Source organism: Oncorhynchus nerka, linkage group LG24 (genome assembly GCF_034236695.1).
Source record: "Oncorhynchus nerka isolate Pitt River linkage group LG24, Oner_Uvic_2.0, whole genome shotgun sequence".
Lineage (NCBI taxonomy): Eukaryota > Metazoa > Chordata > Actinopteri > Salmoniformes > Salmonidae > Oncorhynchus > Oncorhynchus nerka.
Genome location: NC_088419.1, coordinates 23,533,446 through 23,556,712, shown reverse-complemented (window position 1 = coordinate 23,556,712; position 23,267 = coordinate 23,533,446). Strand labels below are relative to the sequence as shown.

At 41.0% G+C, this 23,267-nt stretch overlaps 3 protein-coding genes across 4 annotated transcripts; all 3 read left to right on the top strand.

Moving 5' to 3' along the window:
- The first annotated feature begins 6,517 nt into the window (after window positions 1–6,517).
- On the top strand, window positions 6,518–8,725 carry LOC135564289 (trace amine-associated receptor 1-like). The gene is made up of 4 exons (XM_065008727.1): window positions 6,518–6,585; window positions 6,699–6,819; window positions 7,287–7,381; window positions 7,488–8,725. Exon 4 carries the CDS (start codon window positions 7,507–7,509, stop codon window positions 8,542–8,544), a length of 1,038 nt encoding a protein of 345 aa, XP_064864799.1. The 5' UTR covers window positions 6,518–6,585; window positions 6,699–6,819; window positions 7,287–7,381; window positions 7,488–7,506; the 3' UTR covers window positions 8,545–8,725.
- A 91-nt stretch (window positions 8,726–8,816) lies between these two features.
- On the top strand, window positions 8,817–10,509 carry LOC115107697 (trace amine-associated receptor 13c-like). Its single transcript, XM_029631221.2, has one exon. It carries the CDS (start codon window positions 9,085–9,087, stop codon window positions 10,111–10,113), a length of 1,029 nt encoding a protein of 342 aa, XP_029487081.2. The 5' UTR covers window positions 8,817–9,084; the 3' UTR covers window positions 10,114–10,509.
- A 431-nt stretch (window positions 10,510–10,940) lies between these two features.
- On the top strand, window positions 10,941–22,794 carry LOC115107695 (syntaxin-7-like). Of its 2 annotated transcripts, XM_029631218.2 has the most exons (10): window positions 10,955–11,410; window positions 12,129–12,242; window positions 12,505–12,574; window positions 12,697–12,787; window positions 14,799–14,936; window positions 17,129–17,178; window positions 17,709–17,811; window positions 19,433–19,505; window positions 19,879–19,961; window positions 20,074–22,794. In XM_029631218.2, exons 2-10 carry the CDS (start codon window positions 12,158–12,160, stop codon window positions 20,167–20,169), a joined length of 789 nt encoding a protein of 262 aa, XP_029487078.1. In that variant the 5' UTR covers window positions 10,955–11,410; window positions 12,129–12,157; the 3' UTR covers window positions 20,170–22,794. The 2 variants fall into 2 exon arrangements, with proteins under 2 accessions (XP_029487079.1, XP_029487078.1); XM_029631219.2 differs by lacking the exon at window positions 20,074–22,794 and having other exon boundaries at window positions 10,941–11,410; window positions 19,799–19,887.
- Window positions 22,795–23,267: the final 473 nt, after the last annotated feature.

The window sequence follows — 23,267 nt, the reverse complement described above, 5'->3', positions numbered from 1 at the left end:
ATGAAGCCAACCTTCTCCGCCCGCTTGACGCAGAATACCTTGACAAACTCATCAAGAATTTCCCCACCTTTGACCCCGTTCCAGGTCAGCCAAACGATACTGAGACTTTCTTAGCTGACATAGAGGACGCGGTGGATGGCTACCCGAACGCTACGGGTTCTGACAGGGTTCACCTGTTGAAGCGAACGTCGAATAGACATGTGACAAGGTTCATTCGCCTACAACAGCAACACGTGCTAAATAACTACGCTAAACTTGGCACAGCTATGAAATTAGAATTCAGTGGTTCTGCGACTCGCAGACACCATAGCTCACTGGCTACACGGTGAAACAAGCTCGGAACGAACACCCACAAGCTTACTATCATAGGCTTCGTTCAGCTTACTTTGGCCTACTCACTGAAACAGGCATGGAAGACCTGTTACCATTTAAACAAATGTTCCTGTCGAACATGTATCCTAACTTCATTACCTACTTGGGCCCTGCAGCCCACGTTGGCTTGCCTATCTTACAACTCAGAGAGCTTGCAAGCATAGCTTTTGAGGCATCAAAAGCTCGCAACGCTAAGAGCCCTGACCACTCGGTTTTGAAGTTTGACCAGGAGCACCCACTCCAGTCAGAGGGTGAATTATCAGGTATTGGAGCGTTAAGAGATGACGCACAACACCAGTTTCTACCATGAAACCATGAATCCAATAACCTCCGTAAGAGCCCTGACCACTCGGTTTTGAAGTTTGACCAGGAGCACCCACTCCAGTCAGAGGGTGAATTATCAGGTATTGGAGCGTTAAGAGATGACGCACAACAACAGTTTCTACCATGAAACCATGAATCCAATAACCTCCGCGATCTAAATAACTGTAAAACACGTTGCCATCAAAACGACTACCGCTACAATCAACCTGTTCACTACGTTCCTGCACCCAACCCACACAAAGTGTCAGAGCACAAGGGTAACAAAGGGTTGAAGGATGATCAAAACGTAGACCAATGTTCTCCAGAAGTTCCACTACGTGAAGAACTAAAGCGAGAAACATTTGAGAAAAGTGTAAAAGATAAGTCACAAGGACTAGACGGGGAATTACCGGACACCAGGTCCACAGGAAAATTCAAATCTCTCCCGCTCTCACTCGAGACCCTATCCAGGGCCCGCTTGATCAAGAAACAAGCCCACCGTCTTTGTCTATAGACTCTGATACAAAAGTTGCGAATAAAAAAGGTCAAACGCTTCGTTAAAGCCAAGCCCACTCAAAATCATAAAAGTCGATCTGCTTCCACCTTGAACAGAATTGACACATCACGTCGTTGTGAACGACCACTCCACTTTGTGGGGAATATGTCCACTAAACACGAATCGAAATGCCCATACCTACCTATTGTCATGCGCTAATTGATTCGGGTGCGACAATATCACTCATCTCTCAAACACTGTTTGATGATCTAGAAAGGGCTTTGAAGCCAACTAAACGTTGGTTAAAAGTGGAACGATGCGACACTACACTTTGAGGGGTCACTCAGACGACATCGTCTCTCACATTGAGAGTCATGCTGAAACTACACTTCCAGGACGTATCGCTCATTCACACTGTGTATGTTACCAGCCTCGAAACTGTACCCCTGCTACTTGGAGCAGACCATACTGTCCTCCCCTAACGCTAGTTGCAACGCAGTCATTCACGAGGGGTATCTGTCAAAAGCACCCCTTGGGAAAAAGACGTTTAGAAACCTCTTGGTGCAGAATCCGATCCAAGGATATTACGATATCTCGACACATTCCATCAGCCAATCTAATTGACCATTCTTGTCATGATTTCGAGCCAGCTGTCTCTTGAATGAGCAACTTCCCTCCTCCTTGCAGTCATGCAATACGGTAGTTGAGATTAATTTCTCTTGCACTTCGGACACTTCAGCAAGCACTGCGGCTGTCTCAGCAAGAAAAACATTGATGCGCAGAGTATACTCTGCTTCCGATGACACACTTTACACTTTGTGGGGGACTGTCAACCCTTACAATGACACTAATGGCGTCAGTCCAGCATCTGACCCGATGACTCCCACTGGTGAAACACTTTGCGATATCACAAACCGATATCCTCGTCTCAGTTCGCAGGTACTGAAGAGGTTGCCACACGCGGACGCAGTGGTGACTGACATGCCTCTACAGCCACTGAGGGTGTTGAAGCACAAACACCAGGAGATTTGGTTGAAAGGTTACAGCCACTCTCATAATAACGCGGCCACTTACAACTCAAACATAGGGTCCGAACTTTTCGTTTGCGCCTCGGATACCAACACCACCCGCTGGTGGGGGGATCCCGAGACACAAAGGGGGGGAATAGTAGCCCAGACCCATGATGAGCCTTATCGAGGCCGATGGGGGGGGTCGAGACTACGGACAACACCGTAGGAGGCCGCCAGAGCATAAATCAAATCTAGTTGTAAACTCCCCTTTGAGAACAGTGAGGAGCAGACAGGCCCCTAGACGGGGATTATCTTAGAACACATCTAAGATAGTACTGAGGTGTACCACACTGGTCGTAAATGAAGTCCAGTGGACTTGTCCACCTCCAAAACAAATGGCAACAATAATCATTCCTTGCCAAGTGTAGTAGTACTACAAGACAACTAGTAAAATGCTCTAATCATGTATTCCTGTAGGATAACATTTCAGAATAAATCGGTAGGACAACTGGACCCCTTGAGTACCAGTACCAATAGCACAGTCAGTCCAGCAACACTCAGGAAGAGGATTAGTAACCTCACAAGTTAAATTGCTAATGATAATAGCGACATAGGAGTCACTCAGAGTGCAGCACGGGGAAGGGAATATACATTGCACTCTTACAATGGTTACACACGCCACTAATAAATAGAACCCTCCGTTCAGGAGAAAAGTTATTAGAAGTCATGAACCACAATCACACCACGTATGACTGGTCTAGCTCCTCCGTGGATAACATAGCTATGAAGTATACTTCTTCATACCTACCGCCACTACAATAGTGGAAGACAGTGACTGGTAGTAAAACCGGGGCCTTCCACTCTTTCTATTCTGGTTAAAGCCAGTTTGCGCTGTTCTGTGAAGGTAGTAGTACACAGTGTTGTACGAGATCTTCAGCTTCTTGGCAATTATTGCATGGAATAGCCTTATTTTCTCAGAACAACAATAGGCTGCCGAGTTTCACAAGAAGGTTATTTGTTTCTGGCCATTTTGAGCCTGTGTCACGTTCTGACCTTCGTTCCTTTGTTATGTCTTTGTTTTAGTATGGTCAGGGCGTGAGTTGGGTGGGTTGTCTATGTTCCGTTTTCTATGTTGTGTTTTTGCGTTTGGCCTGGTATGGTTCTCAATCAGAGGCAGGTGTTGTTAGTTGTCTCTGATTGAGAATCATACTTAGGTAGCCTTTTCCCACTTGTGTTTCGTGGGTGTTTATTTTCTGTCTAATGTGTTTTGTCACCTTACAGAACTGTTTCTGATCCTTGCTACTCCTCCTCAGAAGAGGAAGAGGAAAGCCGTTACAGCCTGTAATCGAACCCACAAATGCTGATGCTCCAGATACTCAACTAGTCTAAAGAAGGCCAGTTTTATTGCTTCTTTAATTAGAACAACAGTTTTCAGCTGTGCTAACATAATTGCAAAATAGTTTTCTAATGATCAGTTAGCCTTTTAAAATGATTAACTTGGATTAGCTAACACAACGTGCCATTGGAACACAGGAGTGATGGTTGCTGATAATGGGCCTCTATACGCCTATGTAGATATTCCATTAAAAACAGCTGTTTCCAGCTACAATAGTCATTTACAACATTAACAATGTCTACACTGTATTTCTGATCAATTTGATGTTATTTTAATGGACAAAAAATGTGCTTTTCTTTCAAAAACAAGGACATTTCTAAGTGACCCCAAACTTTTTAACAGTAATGTATGTAAACAACAGCTGGTGCACGATATCTAAGGAAGACTCAAGGTTTTGCTCGCCCGAGGTAGAGTATCTCATGATAAGCTGTAATTTTTGTAGCTGTCTACATACACCACAGACCGAGGCTGGCACTAAAACCGCACACAATGAGCTGTATTCCGCCATAAGCAAACAGGAAACGCTCATACAGAGGCAGCGCTCCTAGTGGCCGGGGACTTTAATGCAGAAAAACTTAAATCAGTTTTACTTCATTTCTATCATCATGTTAAAAGTGCAACCAAAGGGGGAAAAATTCTATATCACCTTTACTCCACACACAGAGATGTGTATAAAGCTCTCCCACGCCCTCCATTTGGCAAATCTGACCATAACTCTATCCTCCTGATTCCTGCTTACAAGCAAAAATGAAAGCAGGAAGCACAAGTGACTCAGTCTATAAAAAGTGGTCAGGTAAAGCAGATGCTAAACTACAGGACTGTTTTGTTAGCACAGACTGGAATATGCTCTGGGATTCGTCCAATCCTGGCATTGGTGAGTACACCACATCAGTCACTGGCTTTATCAATAAGTGCATCGAGGACGTCATCCCCACCCCAACCAGAAGCCATGGATTACAGGTAACATTCGCACTGAGTTAAAGGGTAGAGCTGCCACTTTCAAGGTGCGGGACTCTAAACCGGACACTTATAAGAAATCCTGCTATGCCCTCCGATGAACCATCAAACAGGCAAAGCGTCAATACAGGAATATGATCAAATCGTACTACATCTGCTCCGAATCTTGTCGGATGTGGCAGGGCTTGCAAACTACTACAGACAACAAAGGGAAGCACAGCCGAGAGCTGCCCAGTGACACAAACCTACCAGATGAGCTAAATGACTTCGATTGCTCGCTTCAAGGCAAGAAACACTGAAACATGCATGAGAGCATCAGCTGTTCCAGACGACTGTGAGACCTGTAAACAGGTCACAGGCCGCTGGGCCGGACGGATTACCAGGACGTGCTCGGAGTGCACACATGTGCTGACCAACTGTCTTCACTGACATTTTTAACCTCTCCCTGTCTGAGTCTGTAATACCAACATGTTTCAAGCAGACCACCATAGTGCCGTGCCCAAGAACACTAAGGTAACCTGCCTAAATGACTACCGACCCGTAGCACTCACGTCTTTAACCATGAAATGCTTTGAAAGGCTGGTCATGGCTCACATCAACACCATTGTCCCAGAAACCCTAGACCCACTCCAATTTGCGTACCGCCCTAACATATCCACAGATGATGCAATCTCTATTGCACTCCACACTGCCCTTTCCACCCTGGACAAAAGGAACACCTATGTGAGAATGCTATTCATTGACTAATGCTCAGTGTTCAACACTGTTGTGCCCTCAACACTATGTAAACAAGCTAAGGACCCTGGGCCTAAACACCCCCCTTTTTTTAAACCTTTATTTAACTAGGCAAGTCAGTTAAGAACAAATTCTTATTTTCAATGACAGCCTAGGAACAGTGGGTTAACTGCCTGTTCAGGGGCAGAATGACAGATTTGTACCTTGTCAGCTCGGGGGTTTGAACTTGCAACCTTCCGGTTATTAGTCCAACACTCTAACCACTAGGCCTTCCCTCTGCAGCTGGATCCTGGACTTCCTGATGGGCCGCCCCCAGGTGGCAAGGGTAGGTAACAACACATCCGCCACGCTGATCCTCAACACAGTGGCCCCTCAGGGGTGTGTGTTCTGTCCCCTCCTGTACTCCCTGATCACTCATGACTGCACGGACAGGCATGACTCCAACACCATCATTAAATTTTCCGATGACACAACAATGGTAGGCTTGATCACCGACAACGACGAGACAGCCTATAGGGTGGACTCCTGATCAAATGGCCACCCAGACTATTTGCACCCCCTCACTTTAATAACTCTACCTACATGTACATAGCACCTCAACTAACTGGTGCCCCGCACATTGACTCTGTACCGGTACCCCCCTGTATATAGTCTCGCTATTGTTATTTTACTGCTGCTCATAAATCACTTGTTACTTTTATTTCTTACTCTTATTCCTATTTTTTAAATTTATTTGTATATAGATATATATTTATTTTTTAAACTGCATTGTTGGTCAGGGGCTCATAAGTAATCATACACCTGTTGTATTCGGAGCGTGTGACTAATAGCATTTGATTTGATTTTATCTATTTTCCCTTCAAAATTCACCAGAAACAACTATTTCACAGTAATTTCTTTAACACCTACAAGGGTGTTGACCTCAGAACCCATTGAGGCTGACCTCCCCAATATGCAACTCAAAGTTATGCATTCGTCGCCCAGTGTATACCTATTGATTCTTGAATACTTAAATGTGTGATCTTTGCTTGTGCTTGATTGCTATTTAGATTATGACAGATAATCCTGCATTATTACAATGCTAATTGTTTATTGCAAATGGGCCCATAATTGACGACTATATGTTGTCAACTGAGTCATGTGGACTCATCAGACACAGTAAACAACATACAATAGGAGTCTCCACTGACCAAAACTCTAATTTCATTGGCTGTGAAGCAGCATCCGTCCGTTTATATAATACTCAGAGGAAAGTCTAGGTGCTCGTAGAGCCTGAGACTGAAGGAGGTTGTGCATGGTTTGCTGACTATGATTAGGTGAGATTAAACTTTTCATATGCATGATCTATATTACACACCATCATTTCATAACCAATTGTTCAACAAGTCAACATGACTACAGTGTTTACTTGTCTCTTTGTTTCCCTCAGCTGAAAGGATCCTGACCAGAGCTCAAAATCAGTGCTTAGTGTTTCCAATGAAATAATTGGGATTAAGGTATTGATTGCTGAGAACGAATTAAAGAAACGCGCAATATTTGTAGATGTTAAGGTGAGTATAAGTTTTAGGTTGATTGCATGGAGTCTGTCTATTCATACCACTTTTCATATTTTCAAAGGAGCAAGAATAAGAAAGATGACATTCCAACACTATTTTCTTTCTTTGTGATCTTTCAATCAAGAACCACATACAGTATGACTAGTTGATGCTACCCCAATTATGCTTCATTAACTTCTGTGATGTGAAATTGTTGTTGATACTAGTCATTTACAGAAGTAGTGGTTCAAGTTGCATGATTACATTTACATACTATGAATATATAGTATAAAAGTTTGATAAAAACGGTGTTTATTAAATGTGTAACTATTTCATGAAGATAGTAATAGCTTACTATTTATATGGGAATGTGTTACCATAGCCATTTTTCCCTCAAGTGCATTGCCCTCACTTGTGTTATTTTTAGAAATAAACTGGATTCCGATGGGAAGCATTATCAGCAGGATGTGTTGTATTTTCAGAAGCCCAATAATCTGACTCAGAACAACGTTTTGGACCAGCAGTTCAGTGTTCTGTCTGTTACAGTAACACTATTCTTGCAAAACTTTAATTGAAAGTAAGTCCAGTTCATTTTTGCAAACATAAATGTAGATGACCAATGAAAACATGAAAATGTTGAAAAACACATTTAAAGATGTGATCAAATTGTTCCTTGTCTCTAGGCCTAAAACACCAGGTGGAATGGACTTCTCAAATACTTCGAACCTCAACAGCACTGTGAAATCACAGACTCTTTTCTGCTACGAGTCTTTGAGTGGATCGTGTGTGAGGTTTGCTCGACCCCTGAGCGTTCAGGTTCCGATGTTCACATCGATGGTGTTGGCCATACTGGTGACTGTTATTGGGAACCTTCTGGTCATCACCTCCATTGCACACTTCAAGCAGCTTCAAACCTCCGTAAACCAACTGCTCGTCTCCTTGGCTGTGTGTGACCTCCTTTTGGGAGTGTTTGTAATGCCGTGCAGTGCTGTGCGCTCTGTCCAGGGCTGTTGGTACCTAGGAGGGTTTCTGTGTAAGCTCCACACCAGCACTGATATTATGCTGAGTACATCCTCCATCTTCCATCTATCCTTCATCTCCATTGATCGTTACTTTGCTGTCTGCAGGCCACTGTCGTACAGACTGATCATCACCAATAACACTGTATTGATCATGATCACCACCAGTTGGCTGGTCCCTGCCATTTTTTCTTACGGAATGATCTTCCCTGAGATCAATCTGAAAGGCAAGGAGGATTTCTATGAAACACATGTCAAGTGCATTGGAGGCTGTCAGGTGTTCTTTAGTCCAGTGGCAGCTTTAGTAGCATCCTCCTTCAGTTTTTACATCCCAGGCATGATCTTGATTTGTATATATTCCAAGATATATTGGGTTGCCAGGGCTCAGGCCAGGTCCATTAAAGATTTATCTCGTCAGTTTAAAGAGGCAGACTCTGGACGTAGAGAGAGACGAGGGGCAAATATTCTGGCAATAGTAGTGGGAGTGTTTCTAATCTGCTGGAGTCCCTTTTCCTTGTGCCTCATCATTGACCCTTTCATACAGTACTCCATCCCCCCACTGTTGGGGGATACCCTGGTTTGGTTTGGATATTTGAACTCTGCTTTTAACCCTATTGTCTATGCTTTCTTTTACACTTGGTTCAGGAGGGCTTTGAGAATCATCATCAGTGGTCACATCTTTCACAGAGGTTCTTGTAGATTTAAATTGTATTCTGAGTAGTTTCAGTTGACATTGTATGATGTGTTCAAATAAATATATGAATTATTGTGGGATGTAACATGTAACAGTTATGCAACTAAAAGATAAAGCTTGAGTGAAAATGTAACAGAAGCTGCTTTTAACCTGTTTCATATAAAGCTGTTTGCCTGAAATAAATGTATTTCAATGCCTGTGCCTGTCACTCACCATGTTTAATAGTGTTCTTTGTCTCCTCCTAGTGCCTACTTGAGGTACACACCGCTGGAACAGTAATTGTGAGCTTAGTGCTCATGACATCACTATTTTACGAAACTATCATACTGTCATGCTGTATATTACTTGAATATACACATATAATATAAACAGATGTAAATCATGTAACCTATTATAACTGGCTGGTAGCAGGGAAAGGGGTGTGCCCAAAATATGTCCAATACAGTATATAAATTCTGTCATTCTTCTAAGAAGACTGTGCTGGATTCAGCACCACTAACACACCTTCACCTGTGACTACAGTAGCAAGTGATCAGCTCTAACTTGAATATCTTTTTGTTTTTGGCAATGGATATCTCATCTCATCAACATCTGGATCCTAAAATGTTCTGTTACCCTGAATCAAATGCCTCCTGCACCAGAGAAATCTTCAGTGAAGGAGTTCAAATTGCTTCATACTTTTTTTTTGTTTCTGTTATGCTGGTTACTATTCTAGGGAACGGTGTGGTCATTATCTCCATTGCTCACATAAAACAGCTCCACACGCCAACTAACATGCTTATAATGTCTTTGGCAGTTGCAGACCTGCTAGTTGGAGTAACTGTGATGCCTTTTAGTACAATTAAAGCTGTGGAGGGCTGCTGGTACTTTGGAGATGCTTTTTGTTTCCTGCATTCTGATATGTTCCTCACATCTGTTTCAATTTTCCACCTGGTATTCATAGCCATAGATCGATATGAGGCTGTGTGCAGTCCACTTCGCTATTCCACCAAGATTACTATACCAATTGCATGGCTCATGGTTTTTGCCAGTTGGGCCGTTGCTGCATTGTACTCCTATGGCCTACTATATTCCAAAGCAAATGTAAGAGGACTGGATGAATTCATTGCATCCATATACTGCCTGGGAAGTTGTAATCTTTTCCTTAATGCTCTGTGGGGCGCTCTAGACACATTGATAGCATTTTTCTTTCCGTGCTCTGTAATGGTGGGTTTGTATACCAAAATATTTTTGGTGGCAAAAGAACATCTAAGGAAGATTGAAGACAGCCAAAATAATTCCAATGAGGGAGGTAGAGGTGTGGTGTCTCAACGGTCAGAACGGAAAGCAGCTAAAACTTTAGGCATTGTGGTGGGTGTTTTCATCTTTTGCTGGCTGCCTTTCTTTGTTAATTCCATAGTTGATCCATACACAAACTTTAGCACACCACCTATTCTCTTTGAAGTGTTTATCTGGCTGGGTTACTTTAATTCTACTGCAAATCCAATCATCTATGCACTGTTTTATCCATGGTTTCGAAAATGTCTTAATCTCATTGTCACATTAAAAATATTCAATAGAAATTCTTCCTATATAAATGTATTTGCTACTACATGATCTATTGTAAAGCTACATTAATATAATATACAACTATGTGTGAACAGTATGTAACTAACTTCATGCAAAAAAAATGTAAATGTTTCATAATAGCCCTTTTTTGGGCAGCAGATGAATTGTCCAGTTACTGTAATTTACTTCTCACAAAAGGATTCATGTCAATACATGTACAGTATGTGGCTTAGTGGCAGTTTTTTAAAAACATAAGCTATGACCTGTCCACCTTGGATAGTGTGTTCAATGAGGAAAATGAAGAGAAGCATTTGAGAAACCTCATCTGAACATTATACTGCTGTCGATATTTGCCTGGTCTTCTTCGTGTAATCTTGTTTAATTTATAAATCCCTTCTTATTGTATTTTGAATGTAGCATAGGCCTACCTTAGAATAAAGCGTATAAAGTACATAAAATGTGTCTTTGGATATTATTACTTTTGTACCTCAATCATCTTGTGTCTAATCATATAATGGCTAGAGTTGAACTAAACAACCACAGGTACCCGGCTTCCAGTCCCATTGTCTGAGCTAGACATTTTTATCAAATATGATCTATTATAGTGAGAAGACAGCTACTCTAACGATGGAAAAGCATGTCCTCGAAGATGGAAGGAGGAGGCGAGATCAAGCCATTGAGAGGGCAAATACGCATATAAACAACCGCACAATTTAGCTTTATCCCCGCCGAGGCTGATTATAAAAGGATATTCCGGTTGTTAGTAGAAATGGAAGTGAGAGCGCGTGACGTCACCTCCGTTTTTGGACGTTAGCAAGGCAACACTACGTCTTAACTCCTCGTCCACATTTTCTGGATTGGTTGAACAGTGCAGAAGAGAACCTCTCCTAACATTTAAAAACAAATCTTATCAAGACCAGAATGTGGGGGATCTAGTTTCAGGAGTTTTTTTATGCTTGCTGTGTTAGGTTATAAAGTTGTTGTTTTAAGTTACCGTAATGCCATGTGCGTTCAATTATATATGTGCATTTGTAACAGCCAAACCATTTATGAAACTTCTATTCGTTCAAATAAGCAAGACGTAACAAATTAGCAATCAATTACATTTGTGTTGACCAAATTCGACATTCTCATTGACCTACATGCACAAATTCCTCACTTCGTGGTCTTATTTTCGTGGAAAGATTTTGGGCGAAGTAAATCCTCTCACTTCACCTCTTGCACTATGATTTGATCTTTGCTGTAAAGCGGCTTATAGAGTGGATCATGTGACTAGAAAAACATGACACACCGATCAGTAAGCAGAGTGTAGGCCGAGCAGACTGTCAAGACAGAACTCATTAAGGTAAACGAATATTTAGTGTTCCCCGAAATTTGCCATCGGCAATGTTTGGATATGCAAATGATTAGTAAATGTCGACAAGCGACAATTAAGCTGTAATTCATGCGACCTGAAAAGGATTTTAATGTTTACTGAAAGTTGTCAGCATTTGTGCAACTTGGAGATACAACAATGTATCTCTCTGTACGCTGCAGTATTTCCTTGATCTAAATGAACATGGCTACTTTACCATTCATGTTTTTAGCGTTTGATGAAATGTATATTATGACATACGAGTAGCAAATAGACACAGTGGGGATGGGGCGTATTTGACATTCATCCATGCCCAGTTATTCAGGCGTTCGTATTTCCGCATTTTTCTGGTCTAGTTTTTCAGGTTGAGGGCGTTAGCTTGCCCTGCCCGTGCTCTCTTCCAATGCCTGTATCTGATTGGACGGTTGGCTGATGAACTTCAACTAACCTTTTGCAGACTGTACTCTTGTGTACATTCATGTGTTTCTCTTACTGATGGCCTATTATGTTCCTCAACATTCATGGTTTATTCACTTAAAAACTATTTTATACAAGCATGGGGGATTTTTCCCACTTTGGCGACAGCACGTATGTATGTCTATGGGAATGAGTGTTCATAATCATAAAGCAGGTGGGAGTGAATAGAAGTGAACTGAGGCAAGCCATGTGAGTGACTGACAACAATACTTGCAACATTTTATATTTCAAGGTCTTGGGGAGACTCTCAATGTGTCAACGATGGCCTACCAGTACGGAAAAGTGCAGGACCCAAATGTGCTTACTCAGACGATAATCTCCAACATCCAAAAGATTGCACAACAAAGTAATTGATACACATGGACAAACTGTGCACACAACCACAACCTGTAAATCAGTACAAACAAGTTCTGTTATATCCTCAGACTTTCGTAGGCCAATAGGCTACTACTATACATATCCTATGAGGCCTGGGGGTAGACTCAAATGTATTAACATATCTACATTATATTTTTTATTTTGAATGCATTTTCAAATGTAATGCTTTTCCTGTTGATTGAACACACATATTGTTTTGTGTCACAATATGTGTGCCTTGTTTCTGCCAGCATCTGAAATACAGAGTATTGTGGATAAGTTGGGAACCCCACAAGACACAACTGAGCTCAGACAGCAGCTGTGAGTTCTGTTTTAATCAGAATAAGTCTCTTATCTGTAACTTTTAAAGATGTTTTTACATGCAGGTATATGTATTATAATGGAATATTATCTAAATTAGGCTTTTCACTTTTCAAATGTAGGCAGCAGAAACAGCAGAATGTCAACCACCTTGCCAAAGAAACAGACCAAAGTGTGAAGCAATTTGGCTCTTTGCCTGTCACAACTGAACAGGTACTCAACACCTTTTTTTGTACAACAAGCAACAAAACGTATAGTAACAACTGTCACGTGCAATAGCAGACAGAACATTATTCACACAGTAATGTGAAAACAGCTAGGTGAACAGCACCTCAGTGCTCATTGGTCACATGTTAGGTGGGCTGGCCTGTGTTGTCCAAGCTGGTCCTAGGATGACCTGTTCCTGAGTCTCAAGTCTCAATCAACACAACTTGTCAATAAAAAATAATTGCACTTGTAGTAGTGCCCTCTGTTCACCTTTTGATGAATGTCCCTTTAATGACAAATGCAATCAGCAGTTGCTACATCCATTTTTGGACTTAATGTATCCATTGGTTCTTGAAGAATATTACTTATACATGCCTCCATGAGTTTAGTTCAATGGTCGTTGAACTAAACTCCAAAATATAAGCTTGTTTTATTCCAATGTTTGTAAACAAACACTGTATAGCATTAAAAAACATGGTTAAAACACATTTTTATATCATGGATGGTCAGTCCTTGCAGCCATAGCTCTGTCATTTAATTTGAGAGTGGTTCCATTTCCCCAGTCCCATCCCCCGCGTTATGCCCAAACAGTGTTGGGGAGTATGCTTTGTTTTTGTTTTAACTGCTGATTGACGCTTTGTATTTGCGTCTTTTATCTTAACTAACTTTCAACAAACTTACTCAATGTTTTACTTTTATGAGAATATAAATTGGATAACAATTTATTTTCAAAAGAAGGGGGGGGGTAGAAAACGATATCTCACTGGGAACAATCCAACTCCGAATTCCAAGTCGGAAACTCGGGCATCTTTCTAAAGCTCAGACTTTCCAACCTGAAGATCACTGATATCATCAGTCCGGTAAAATAAAAGAGCAAATTATTTAAATTTATGGTCCACAGTGCCTTGCAAGTGCTACATTAGCACATCTATTTTGTTATAAAAGCTTGAGTTTTGAAATCTAATATGGTCTGAGAATAACAATATTGGCAGGACAGGCATATAGCCAAAATGCTGTGATAATGTATTAGGTCTAGAACTGTTTTATATTAGGTTAAATGTTTTTAGTCATGTTTAAAATCAATCTGAGCAGTAGGTCTCTGCTTGCTTTTTGACTGGGAAAGTGATCTTGACTCTGAAAAGGTTGGTGACCACTGCTGTATATAATTCAAAATAACACTGTACTGTGCAACACTTCATATTCCCATGAAATTGTGATTGAGATCAAATGTTTGGCATGCAGATGCTACTTGGCCGTTTCACTGGTAAAACTTGAAGAATTATCATTCACGATTGACAGTGAGAAATGTGAAGAGAGGGTGACATCATGTGTGCGTAAAGTACAGATAAAGAAAAGCTTGCGCAGAACGTTTTTCGAATCTTTAGCTCTGCGGAAGAAGGTTCCGGGGGGGGGGTACTTTCAGGGTGGTTACCTTTGGATCCGCCTTTATTTATATATACTGCTGGTGCACTATTCTTAAACGCATTAAGACTTTATTTCCTGTTTTCGTAGTTGTGCCTTCTCGTTCAAGGAAGGCCCAAGGCACACTGCATGAACATTTTTCCTGACAGCAGAAATCCAACCGTTTTGAAGGAATTTCTGTTTGTGTGAGGTAAAGAATGCAATTATTGCATTCTTGTAGAGCTCACAAGGAAAGGTTGGAATGCACGCCATGGCAGGAATAAAACAATTCTTACAAACATCCACATTTTCTGTTTTTCAATACTGTCCTGGATGTTTAATCTAGACAATGGAAAGACAAATGATGGGTTTATTGCAAACACATTCTTGTTGTATTACTTGCTAACGAAAATATATATAAATATATATAAATATTCACTCACAATGAGTTGTTAGTATTTCACTTCTGCTTATGTAAAGTAGGACATGAGGGCCTAAGACGGAAGTCATAAGAATAATTCTCTATCGGTTGAGATTAAAGAGTGATGCTATGGCACAGTATCATGAACACTGTATGTGATGTTAACTCATTTGTTTACATATACCTCTCTTCTAGCGCCAGAGAAAGATCCAGAAAGACCGATTTATCAATGACTTCTCCAATGCACTGGCCAATTTCCAAAAGACACAGAGGCAGGCTGCTCAGAAAGAGAAGGCGTTTGTTGCCAGAGTCCGTGCCGAGTCCAGAGTGTCGGTTAGTAATCATCAAAAATGTACACAATCTTTACTAGGTACAGACCAGAGGAGGCTGGTTGGAGGAACTATAGGAAGACAAGCTCATTTTAATGGCTGGAATGGAATTAATGGAACTGATTCAAACGTGGTTTCCATGTGTTTGAAACGTTTCATACTGTTCCACAAATTCTATTCCGGCCATTAGAATGAGCCCATCCTCATATAGCTCCTCCCACCAGCCTCCACTGGTACAGACCACACCTTCAACATTAACGTTTTTGTTTAATGCAGGAAAAGGTTTAAAGGTACTGGATGGGGGTGTGTGTGTGTGTGTATATGTTACAGCCTTAATCGAAAATGGATACGAAAAAAAATCTTTGTCAATCTACGCACAATAAATACCCCATAATGACAAAGCGAAAACAGTTTTTTAAAACATTTTTGCAAGTGTATTGAAAATGAAAAACTGATACATTACATTCCAATGAGACTCAAAATTGAGCTCCTGTGCATCCTGTTTCCATTGATCATCCTTAAATGTTTCTACAATGTGATTGGAGTCCACCTGTGGTCAATTCAATTGATTGGGCATTTTTTGGAAAGGCACATACCTGTCTATATAAGGTCCCACAGTTGACAGTACATGTCAGAGCAGAAACCAAGCCATGAGGTCAAAGGAATTGTCTGTAGAGCTCCAATATAGGATTGTGTCGAGGCACAGATCTGGGGAAGGGTATCAAAAGATTTCTGCAGCATTTAAGGTCCCCAGGAACACAGTGGCCTCCATTCTTAAATGGAAGAAGTTTGGAACAATAAAGACGAAACAAAATGTGGGAAAAACTCAAGGGGTCTGAATACTTTTCAAATGCACTGTGTATATACACATTTAGTTACATTACAGCCTTATTCTAAAATGTATTATAGTTTTTTTTTCTTCATCAATGTAAATGTGATATTTCAGTTTATATTTTTAATACATTTCCAAAAATGCATTGGCAGTAGAATGGCCTTACTGAAGAGCTCAGTAATTTTCAACATGGCACCGTCATAGGATGCAAGCTTTCCAACAAATCAGTTTGTCAATTTTTTGCCCTGCTAGAGCTGCCCCGGTTAACTGTAAGTGCTGTTATTGTGAAGTGGAATCGTCTAGGAGCAAGGAGCTCAGCCGCAAAGTGGTAGGCCACACAAGCTCACAGAATGGGACCGCAGAGTTTTAAATCATCTGTTCTCGGTTGCAACACTCACTTCCGAGTTACAAACTGCCTCTGGAGCAGCAACATCAGCACAAGAACTGTTCGGCGGAAGCTTCATGAAATGGGTTTCCATGGCCGAGTAGCCGCACATAAGCCTAAGATCACCATGCGCAATGCCAAGCGTCAGCTGGAGTGGTGTAAAGCTTGCCGACATTGGACTCTGGAGCGGTGGAAACTAGTTCTCTGGAGTGATGAATCACGATTCACCATCTGGCAGTCCGATGGAAGAATCTGGGTTTGGCGGATGCCAGGAGAACGCTACCTACCAGAATGCATAGTGCCAACTGTAAAGTTTGGCGGAGGAGGAATAATGGCCTGGGGCTGTTTTTCATGGTTCGGGCTAGTCCCCTTAGTTCTAGTGAAGGGAAATCATAACGCTACAGCATACTGACATTCTAGATGATTCCGTGATTTCAAATTTGGGGAAGACCCTTTCCTGTTTCTCACGTGACAATGCCCCCGTGCACAAAGCGAGGTCCATACAGAAATGGTTTGTCTATGTGTTGAAGAACTTGACTGTCCTGCACAGAGCCCTGACCTCAACCCCATCGAACACCTTTGGGATCAATTGGAACAGCGACTGTTAGCCAAGCCTAAACGCCCAACATCAGTGCCCTACCTCACTAATGCTCTTGTGGCTGAATGGAAGCAAATACCCACAGCAATACTCCAACATCTAGTGGAAAGTCTGTTATAGCAGTAAAGGGGGGACCAACTCCATATTAATGCCCATGATTTTGGAATGAGCTGTTCGATGAGCAGGTGTCCACATACTTTTGGTCATGTAGTGTATATACAGCCGTTGATTGGTGATAGGAGGAGTAGTCAGTTATTTGGTTGTCGAGAGGGGAGGAAATTGAAATGTTTCAAGTGTGGTCTTTCCTCCCAAACTGTAGTCACTTTACACATAAAGCCATAAATTAGAGAGCATCAGACTGACTGTTCTGTCCACCCTCAGGGTGGCTATCCTGACGACAGCTTTGGAGGAAATGGAAACGTCTTTGAAAGGTCAGAGTTCAGCATTTCAGTGGTCTCGTGCTTTTTGAGTGAAATGGTACACAGACATGCTGCACTAAACATACTGTGCAAGCTGTTTAAATACATCCCACTGTCTGTTGCCACATAAAACTGCATGCCGACAACAGAGGAAGGAACCACTGTAGACACTCATATTTAATTAATTTACCCAGAGTTCATAATCCTGATTCCTCTATTATTGCCTACAGTTGTGGAGAATGTAATCATCCTCTTTTACAGTTAAGATAATATTTTTTATTTGGTCTATTGGGGTTTAGCTCTTTTTTTTAATGTCCTGACCTTTTGTTCTACTATGAATCGCATTAAATGAATATTCACATACAAAACCCACAGTTGACTATTCTCTAACTGCTAGTTTATCTAAACATCCACTTTAGTGTTAACATGTCAGTCTTTATAGGCCCATCAGGCCCATCTCTCTCTAGCCCAGACAGACGTAGTGGGAGGTGAATGTTTGCTTTGGGTGGTTCACCACGTCTTCCCCATGTCTGACTCTACAGTGGGGGGCAGGCCCAGGTCCAGTCACAGTCCCAGGAGGTGGCCATCACTGAAGAGGACCTGCAGCTCATCCAGGAGAGAGAGACTTCCATCAGACAGCTAGAGGTGACAGCACTCCTATTACTCACCATTAGTGAACAAGATTCAGGGTTAAATTCTGATTTTGCTGGATGTCTTTCATTCCTTTAAATGATCTTATACCATAAGCCATACAGTAATCATAGCTTATTTGGTCCGAAGGCTATTTTATTTGCCCCCCTATGTTTTCAGATAATTATTTTTTGACATAATGGACTGTAAAAACACCCTAAAATCAGCTCCAAGTGATTTTAATTTCAGAAATCAAATCAAACATTATTTGTCACATGCTCCGAATACAACAGGTGTAAACCTTACCGTGGAATGTTTACTTACAAGCTCTAGAGTTAAGAAAATATTTACTGAAGTAAAAAACTTAAATAAAATCAAAAAGTAGCACAAGAAAATTACATTAGGAGGCTATATACAGGGGGTACCGGTACAGGTTAGTTGAGGTAATTTGTATAGTGACTATGCATAGATAATAAACAGCGAGTAGCAGCAGTTTAAAAACAAAGGGCGTGGGGGTCAATATAAATATTCCAGGTGGCCATTTTATTAATTGTTCAGCAGTCTTATGGCTTGGGGGTAGCAGCTGTTAAGGAGCCTTTTGGTCCTAGACTTGGCGCTCTGGGACCTCTTGCCTTGCGGTAGCATAGAGAACAATCTCTGAATTGGGTGACTGGAGTCTTTGACCATTTTATGGGCCTTCCTCTGACACCGCCTTGTATATAGGTCCTGGATGTCATGAAGCTTGGCCCCAGTGATGTACTGGGCTGTACGCACTACACTCTGTAGTGCCTTACGGTCAGATGCCAAGCAGTTGCCATACCAGGCATTGATGCAAATGGTCAGAATGCTCTTGATGGTGCAGCTGTAGAACTTTTGAGAATCTGGGGACCCATGCCAAATCTTTTAAATCTCCTGAGGGGGAAAGGTGTTGTTATGCCCTCTTCACAACTGTCTTGGTGTGTTTGGACCATGATAGTTTGTTGGTGATGTGGACACCAAGGAACTTAAACCTCTCGACCTACTCCACTACAGCCCTGTTGATGTTAATGGGGGCCTGTTTGGCCCTCCTTTTCCAATAGTCCACGAACAGCTAATTTGTCTTGCTCACTTTGAGGGAGAAGTTGTTGTCCTTTCACCACACTGCCAGGTCTCTGACCTCCCTTTAGGCCCATCGTTGTCGTTGATCAGGCCTATCACTGTTGTGTCATCACCGAATTTAATGATGGGGTTGGAGTCGTGCTTGGCCACGCAGTCGTGGGTGAACAGGAAGGGACTAAGCATGCATCCCTGAGGGGCCCCAGTGTTGAGGATTAGCATTTCCAAATCTGTTCCCAAGTATTCCCACGCATAATAGAGAGACACGTGAACTTATACCAATGCAAGCGAGGTTTGAAATGATTATGTTTTAGTAAAATATTGGGCTTCTTGCTGTCAATTTGCAGTTTACAAATTACTTGTAATTATGTTCTGGCCCCCCGACCATCCTCTCAAGAAAAAATTGGCCCGCGGCTGAATCTAGTTGATGATCACTGCCTTATGCTATCCTGCAAATCACACTTACATAATGGACTTATATCCAGTCCATTTAATTTGTGATGTTGTCTGTTTATTCAATGCTTGTTTTCTCTTTTTTCAGTCTGATATTACAGATATAAATGAAATATTTAAGGACTTGGGAATGATGGTCCATGAGCAGGGGGATGTGATTGGTAAGCATACATTCAGTCATTTACTCCTCTAAACTTCTGACTGTTAGAAACTTTTCCACTTTCAAAACATTGACAGCATACCCCTACAGGGATCAAATACTGCATGTTTAGGAGTCTTTATGGAGAACAGTCTAATGAGTGTCCTGGGAAAAGAGGATGACAAACAGCTATGCTAGCTAGACACACACGATTATGTCCCACAGTTAAAACTGAAGGGATGTTAACGTGATAATGACATAATTTGAGAGGCTAGTCATCATCATGGTGTAAGTCAAATGCTCTATCTTTTTCAGCAACATTTTCAAGAAAATATTCAACCAAAACTGAACCTCTGGGAGAGAATGACCCTTTCACTGTGCATTTATACCCCTAGACAGTATAGAGGCCAATGTCGAAACTGCTGACCTTCATGTTCAGAATGCCACCCAGCAGTTAGCACAGGCTGCAGACTATCAGGTAGGTAACATAAGAATCATTATTTTGTGGGTGAATAAATCATAATGCTTTTTCTTTATATTTTACAATACAATTTTCTTATAACGTTAAGTGTTTCTTTTGCCCCTTTCAGCGCAAATCTAGGAAGAAAATCTGCATTCTCATTGTTGTTCTGGCGGTTCTTGCTGTTGTCATTGGTTTAATCATCTGGGCATCAGTCAAAGGATGATGATGCTTTTCATATACTCTTTGGTCCTGGCATTTTATTGATTATTTAGGACTAAGTTTGAGTTACAAATCTCATGGCCATAATACTAAGAAGAATACACACAGCATAGACCTAGAATAGGCTTGTGTGATACAGTACCTGCTAATTATTATGGACTGTAGCCTAGTCTATGCACCAGAGGCCAAGAATTGTGCAATGCTAAGTAATATCTTGCATCACTTTTTCTGTCAAGTTCCTCAGTGCTGGCTTATTTTTCTCTTCAAGCCTTTATTTTCTATGAAGCAATTTATGCATTTTTATTTAATCTCACAAAGATTCTCACTGTATAAATAAATATGTACAGTGTGCCTTCAGAAAGTATTCATGCTGCTTGACTTATTCCATATTTTGTTGTTAGTCAGAATTCAAAATGACTTACACTGCTTTTTTCCCTCACCCACCTACACACCATATCTCATAATGACAAAGTGAAAACATGTTTTTGACATATTTGCAAATGTATTGAAAATGAAATGCTGAAATATCACATTTTCACAAGTATTCACACCCCTTAGTCAATACATATTTTGAATGACCTTTGTCAGCGATTACAGCTGTGAGTCTTTATGGGTAAGTCTCTAAGAGCTTTGCACACCTGGATTGTGCAATATTTGCAAATTATTATTTTTACAATTCTTCAAGCTCTGTCAAGTTGGTTGGTGATCATTGCTAGACAGCCATTTTCTTGACATAGACAACTTAATTGACAACTGCAACTAGGCCACTCAGGAACATTCAATGTCCTAGTGTCTGTTGGAAAGCAGACTGAACCAGGTTTCCTCTAGGATTTTGCCTGTGCTTAGCTCCATTCTGATGTATTTTTATCCTTAACTCCGTATTCCTTGCAGATGATGAGCATAACATGATGCAACGTTTTCTGCAGTTTTACTTTAGTTCCTTATTGCAAACATGATGCAAGTTTTGGAATATTTGTATTCTGTACAGGCTTCCTTCATTGAGGTTAGTATTTTGGAGTAACTACAATGTTGTTGATCCATCTTCACTTTTCTCCTACCACAGCCATTAAACTCTATAACAGTTTTAAAGTCACCATTGGCTCCATGGTGAAATCTCTGAGCGGTTTCTTTCCTCTCTGACACCTGTATCTTTGTAGTGACTGGGTGTATTGCAACACCATCCCAAAGTATAATTAATAACATCACCATGCTCAAAGAGATATTCAATGTCTGCTTTTTATTCTACCAAAAAGTCAGAGTGGACTTTTAGTCCAACTCAGGAGGTGCGCACACCACTCACCTCTTCCGAGTATATTACCCGCTAATGTTCAGTCTCTGGATATTAAGGTTGACGAGCTCAGGGCAAGGATTTCCTTCCAGAGAGACATCAGGGATTGTAACATACTCTGTTTCACGGTAACATGGCTCTTGGGGTAAACTGAGTCCATTCAGCCAGTTGGGTTCTCAGTTCATCGCGCAGACGGGAATGTATATCTCCAGGAAGAAGGGCGAGGGTGTATGTTTCATGATTAACTACTCATGGTGTGATTGTGATAACGTACAGGAACTCAAGTCATTTTGTTGACCTGACCTAGAATACCTCACCATCAAATGCTGACCGTATTACCTCCCAAGAGAATTCTCTTCGGTTATAGTCACAGCCGTGTATATTCCTCCTCAAGCCAACACCATGATGGCCCCCAAAGAACTTCATTGGACTTTATGCAAACTGGAAACCACATATCCTGAGGCTGCATTTATTGTAGCTGGGGACTTTAACTGAGCAAATTTGAGTAAAACGTTACTGAAGTTCTATAAAGGCTTTTCGCTACACCCGCAATAACATCTGCTTAACACGTGTATGTGACAAATAAAATTTGATTTGATAGGTGCCCTTTGTGAGACATTGGAAAACCTCCCTGGTCTTTGCGGTTGAATCTGTGTTTGAAATTCACTGCTCGTCTGAGGGAACTTACAATTATCTGTATGTGTGGGGAAACAGAGATGAGATTCAAAAATGTTAAACACTATTATTGCACACAGAGTCCATGCAACTTAGTATGTGAATTGTTAGGCTCCCCATAAGAATGGGGATGAATACTTATTGACTCAAGACATTTCATTTTAAAATGTAATACATGTTAGATTTCAGGCTGTAACACAACACAATGTGGGAAAGTTGAGGGGTTTGAATACTTTGAAGGCACAATATGGGTTATACAATTATTGTGGAACTGTGAATGTTTTTGCTGCCTCAAATGTGATCTGTTTTTATATAGCTCTTTCTGTTTTGACTTTCTTCAATAAAAAGCAGTGCAGCACTAGATGCAATGAGCTCTTAATTGCTGGCTTCCCTTTTTCCCCCATTCTGACCTTTGCCTACTAATCTTCATTCTTCTTTAATTCAGTGTGATTTGGTCGTACTTTAGAAAGTTGTGTAGCCTATCTGCTTTGTGTTTTCAATGGAAATGTTACATATCAAAAGTTTACTATTTTTTTTAATATATACTTTTTCTTTTTGATTCTTGGTCTTGTCCAGTTTTTCTGAGGGAGGAAGCTTTACTGTACAATATACTCCTGAAACATGATAAATGAGCTGAATCAATAAAACCCTGATTTGTGTACTCAAGCTCAAATGCTTAATTGCATTTTTCTTGTTGAACAAGGATTTTAGTGAAAATGAGCATATACAAATTCCAAGACATTTACCATTTTATGCAGTGGGTGATTTGATTTCCTCACCTCATCTTGCATGTATGTGTGTTTCTGGAGGAGGAGCAGTTCCTGGATGTTCTGCCAGTTTTTCTCCCTGCAGTTGATCTCTTGACAGATGAGGCTGCATGTACAGACTGGATGGCACAGATACATTTAGGAAAAGTTCAATTTAAGAAAGATGTTTACATTTTCAAACAAAATTTGACAGGGTGAAATATGAGAACCAGGCCTTCTGTATGCTGTTTAAAAACGACTGGCAAAAATTATACAAAACATCTAGCATCACTTTAATACTCTTATTTTTCATCCTCTATTCTATTTTAGCCTGATACATTTACGTGGAGCTTTTTTACGTTTTTATCTCTGGTTGGCATTTAGGCAAATAGC

Bases quoted from the DNA above. Each gene is read 5' to 3' on its own strand.
- LOC135564289 (XM_065008727.1), top strand. From the start codon at position 7,507: ATGGACTTCTCAAATACTTCGAACCTCAACAGCACTGTGAAATCACAG.
- LOC115107697 (XM_029631221.2), top strand. From the start codon at position 9,085: ATGGATATCTCATCTCATCAACATCTGGATCCTAAAATGTTCTGTTAC.
- LOC115107695 (XM_029631218.2), top strand. From the start codon at position 12,158: ATGGCCTACCAGTACGGAAAAGTGCAGGACCCAAATGTGCTTACTCAG. The intron at 12,788-14,798 runs GTACTCAACACC...CCTCTCTTCTAG, and splicing joins TGCCTGTCACAACTGAACAG to CGCCAGAGAAAGATCCAGAA. The intron at 14,937-17,128 runs GTTAGTAATCAT...GTCCACCCTCAG, and splicing joins GTGCCGAGTCCAGAGTGTCG to GGTGGCTATCCTGACGACAG.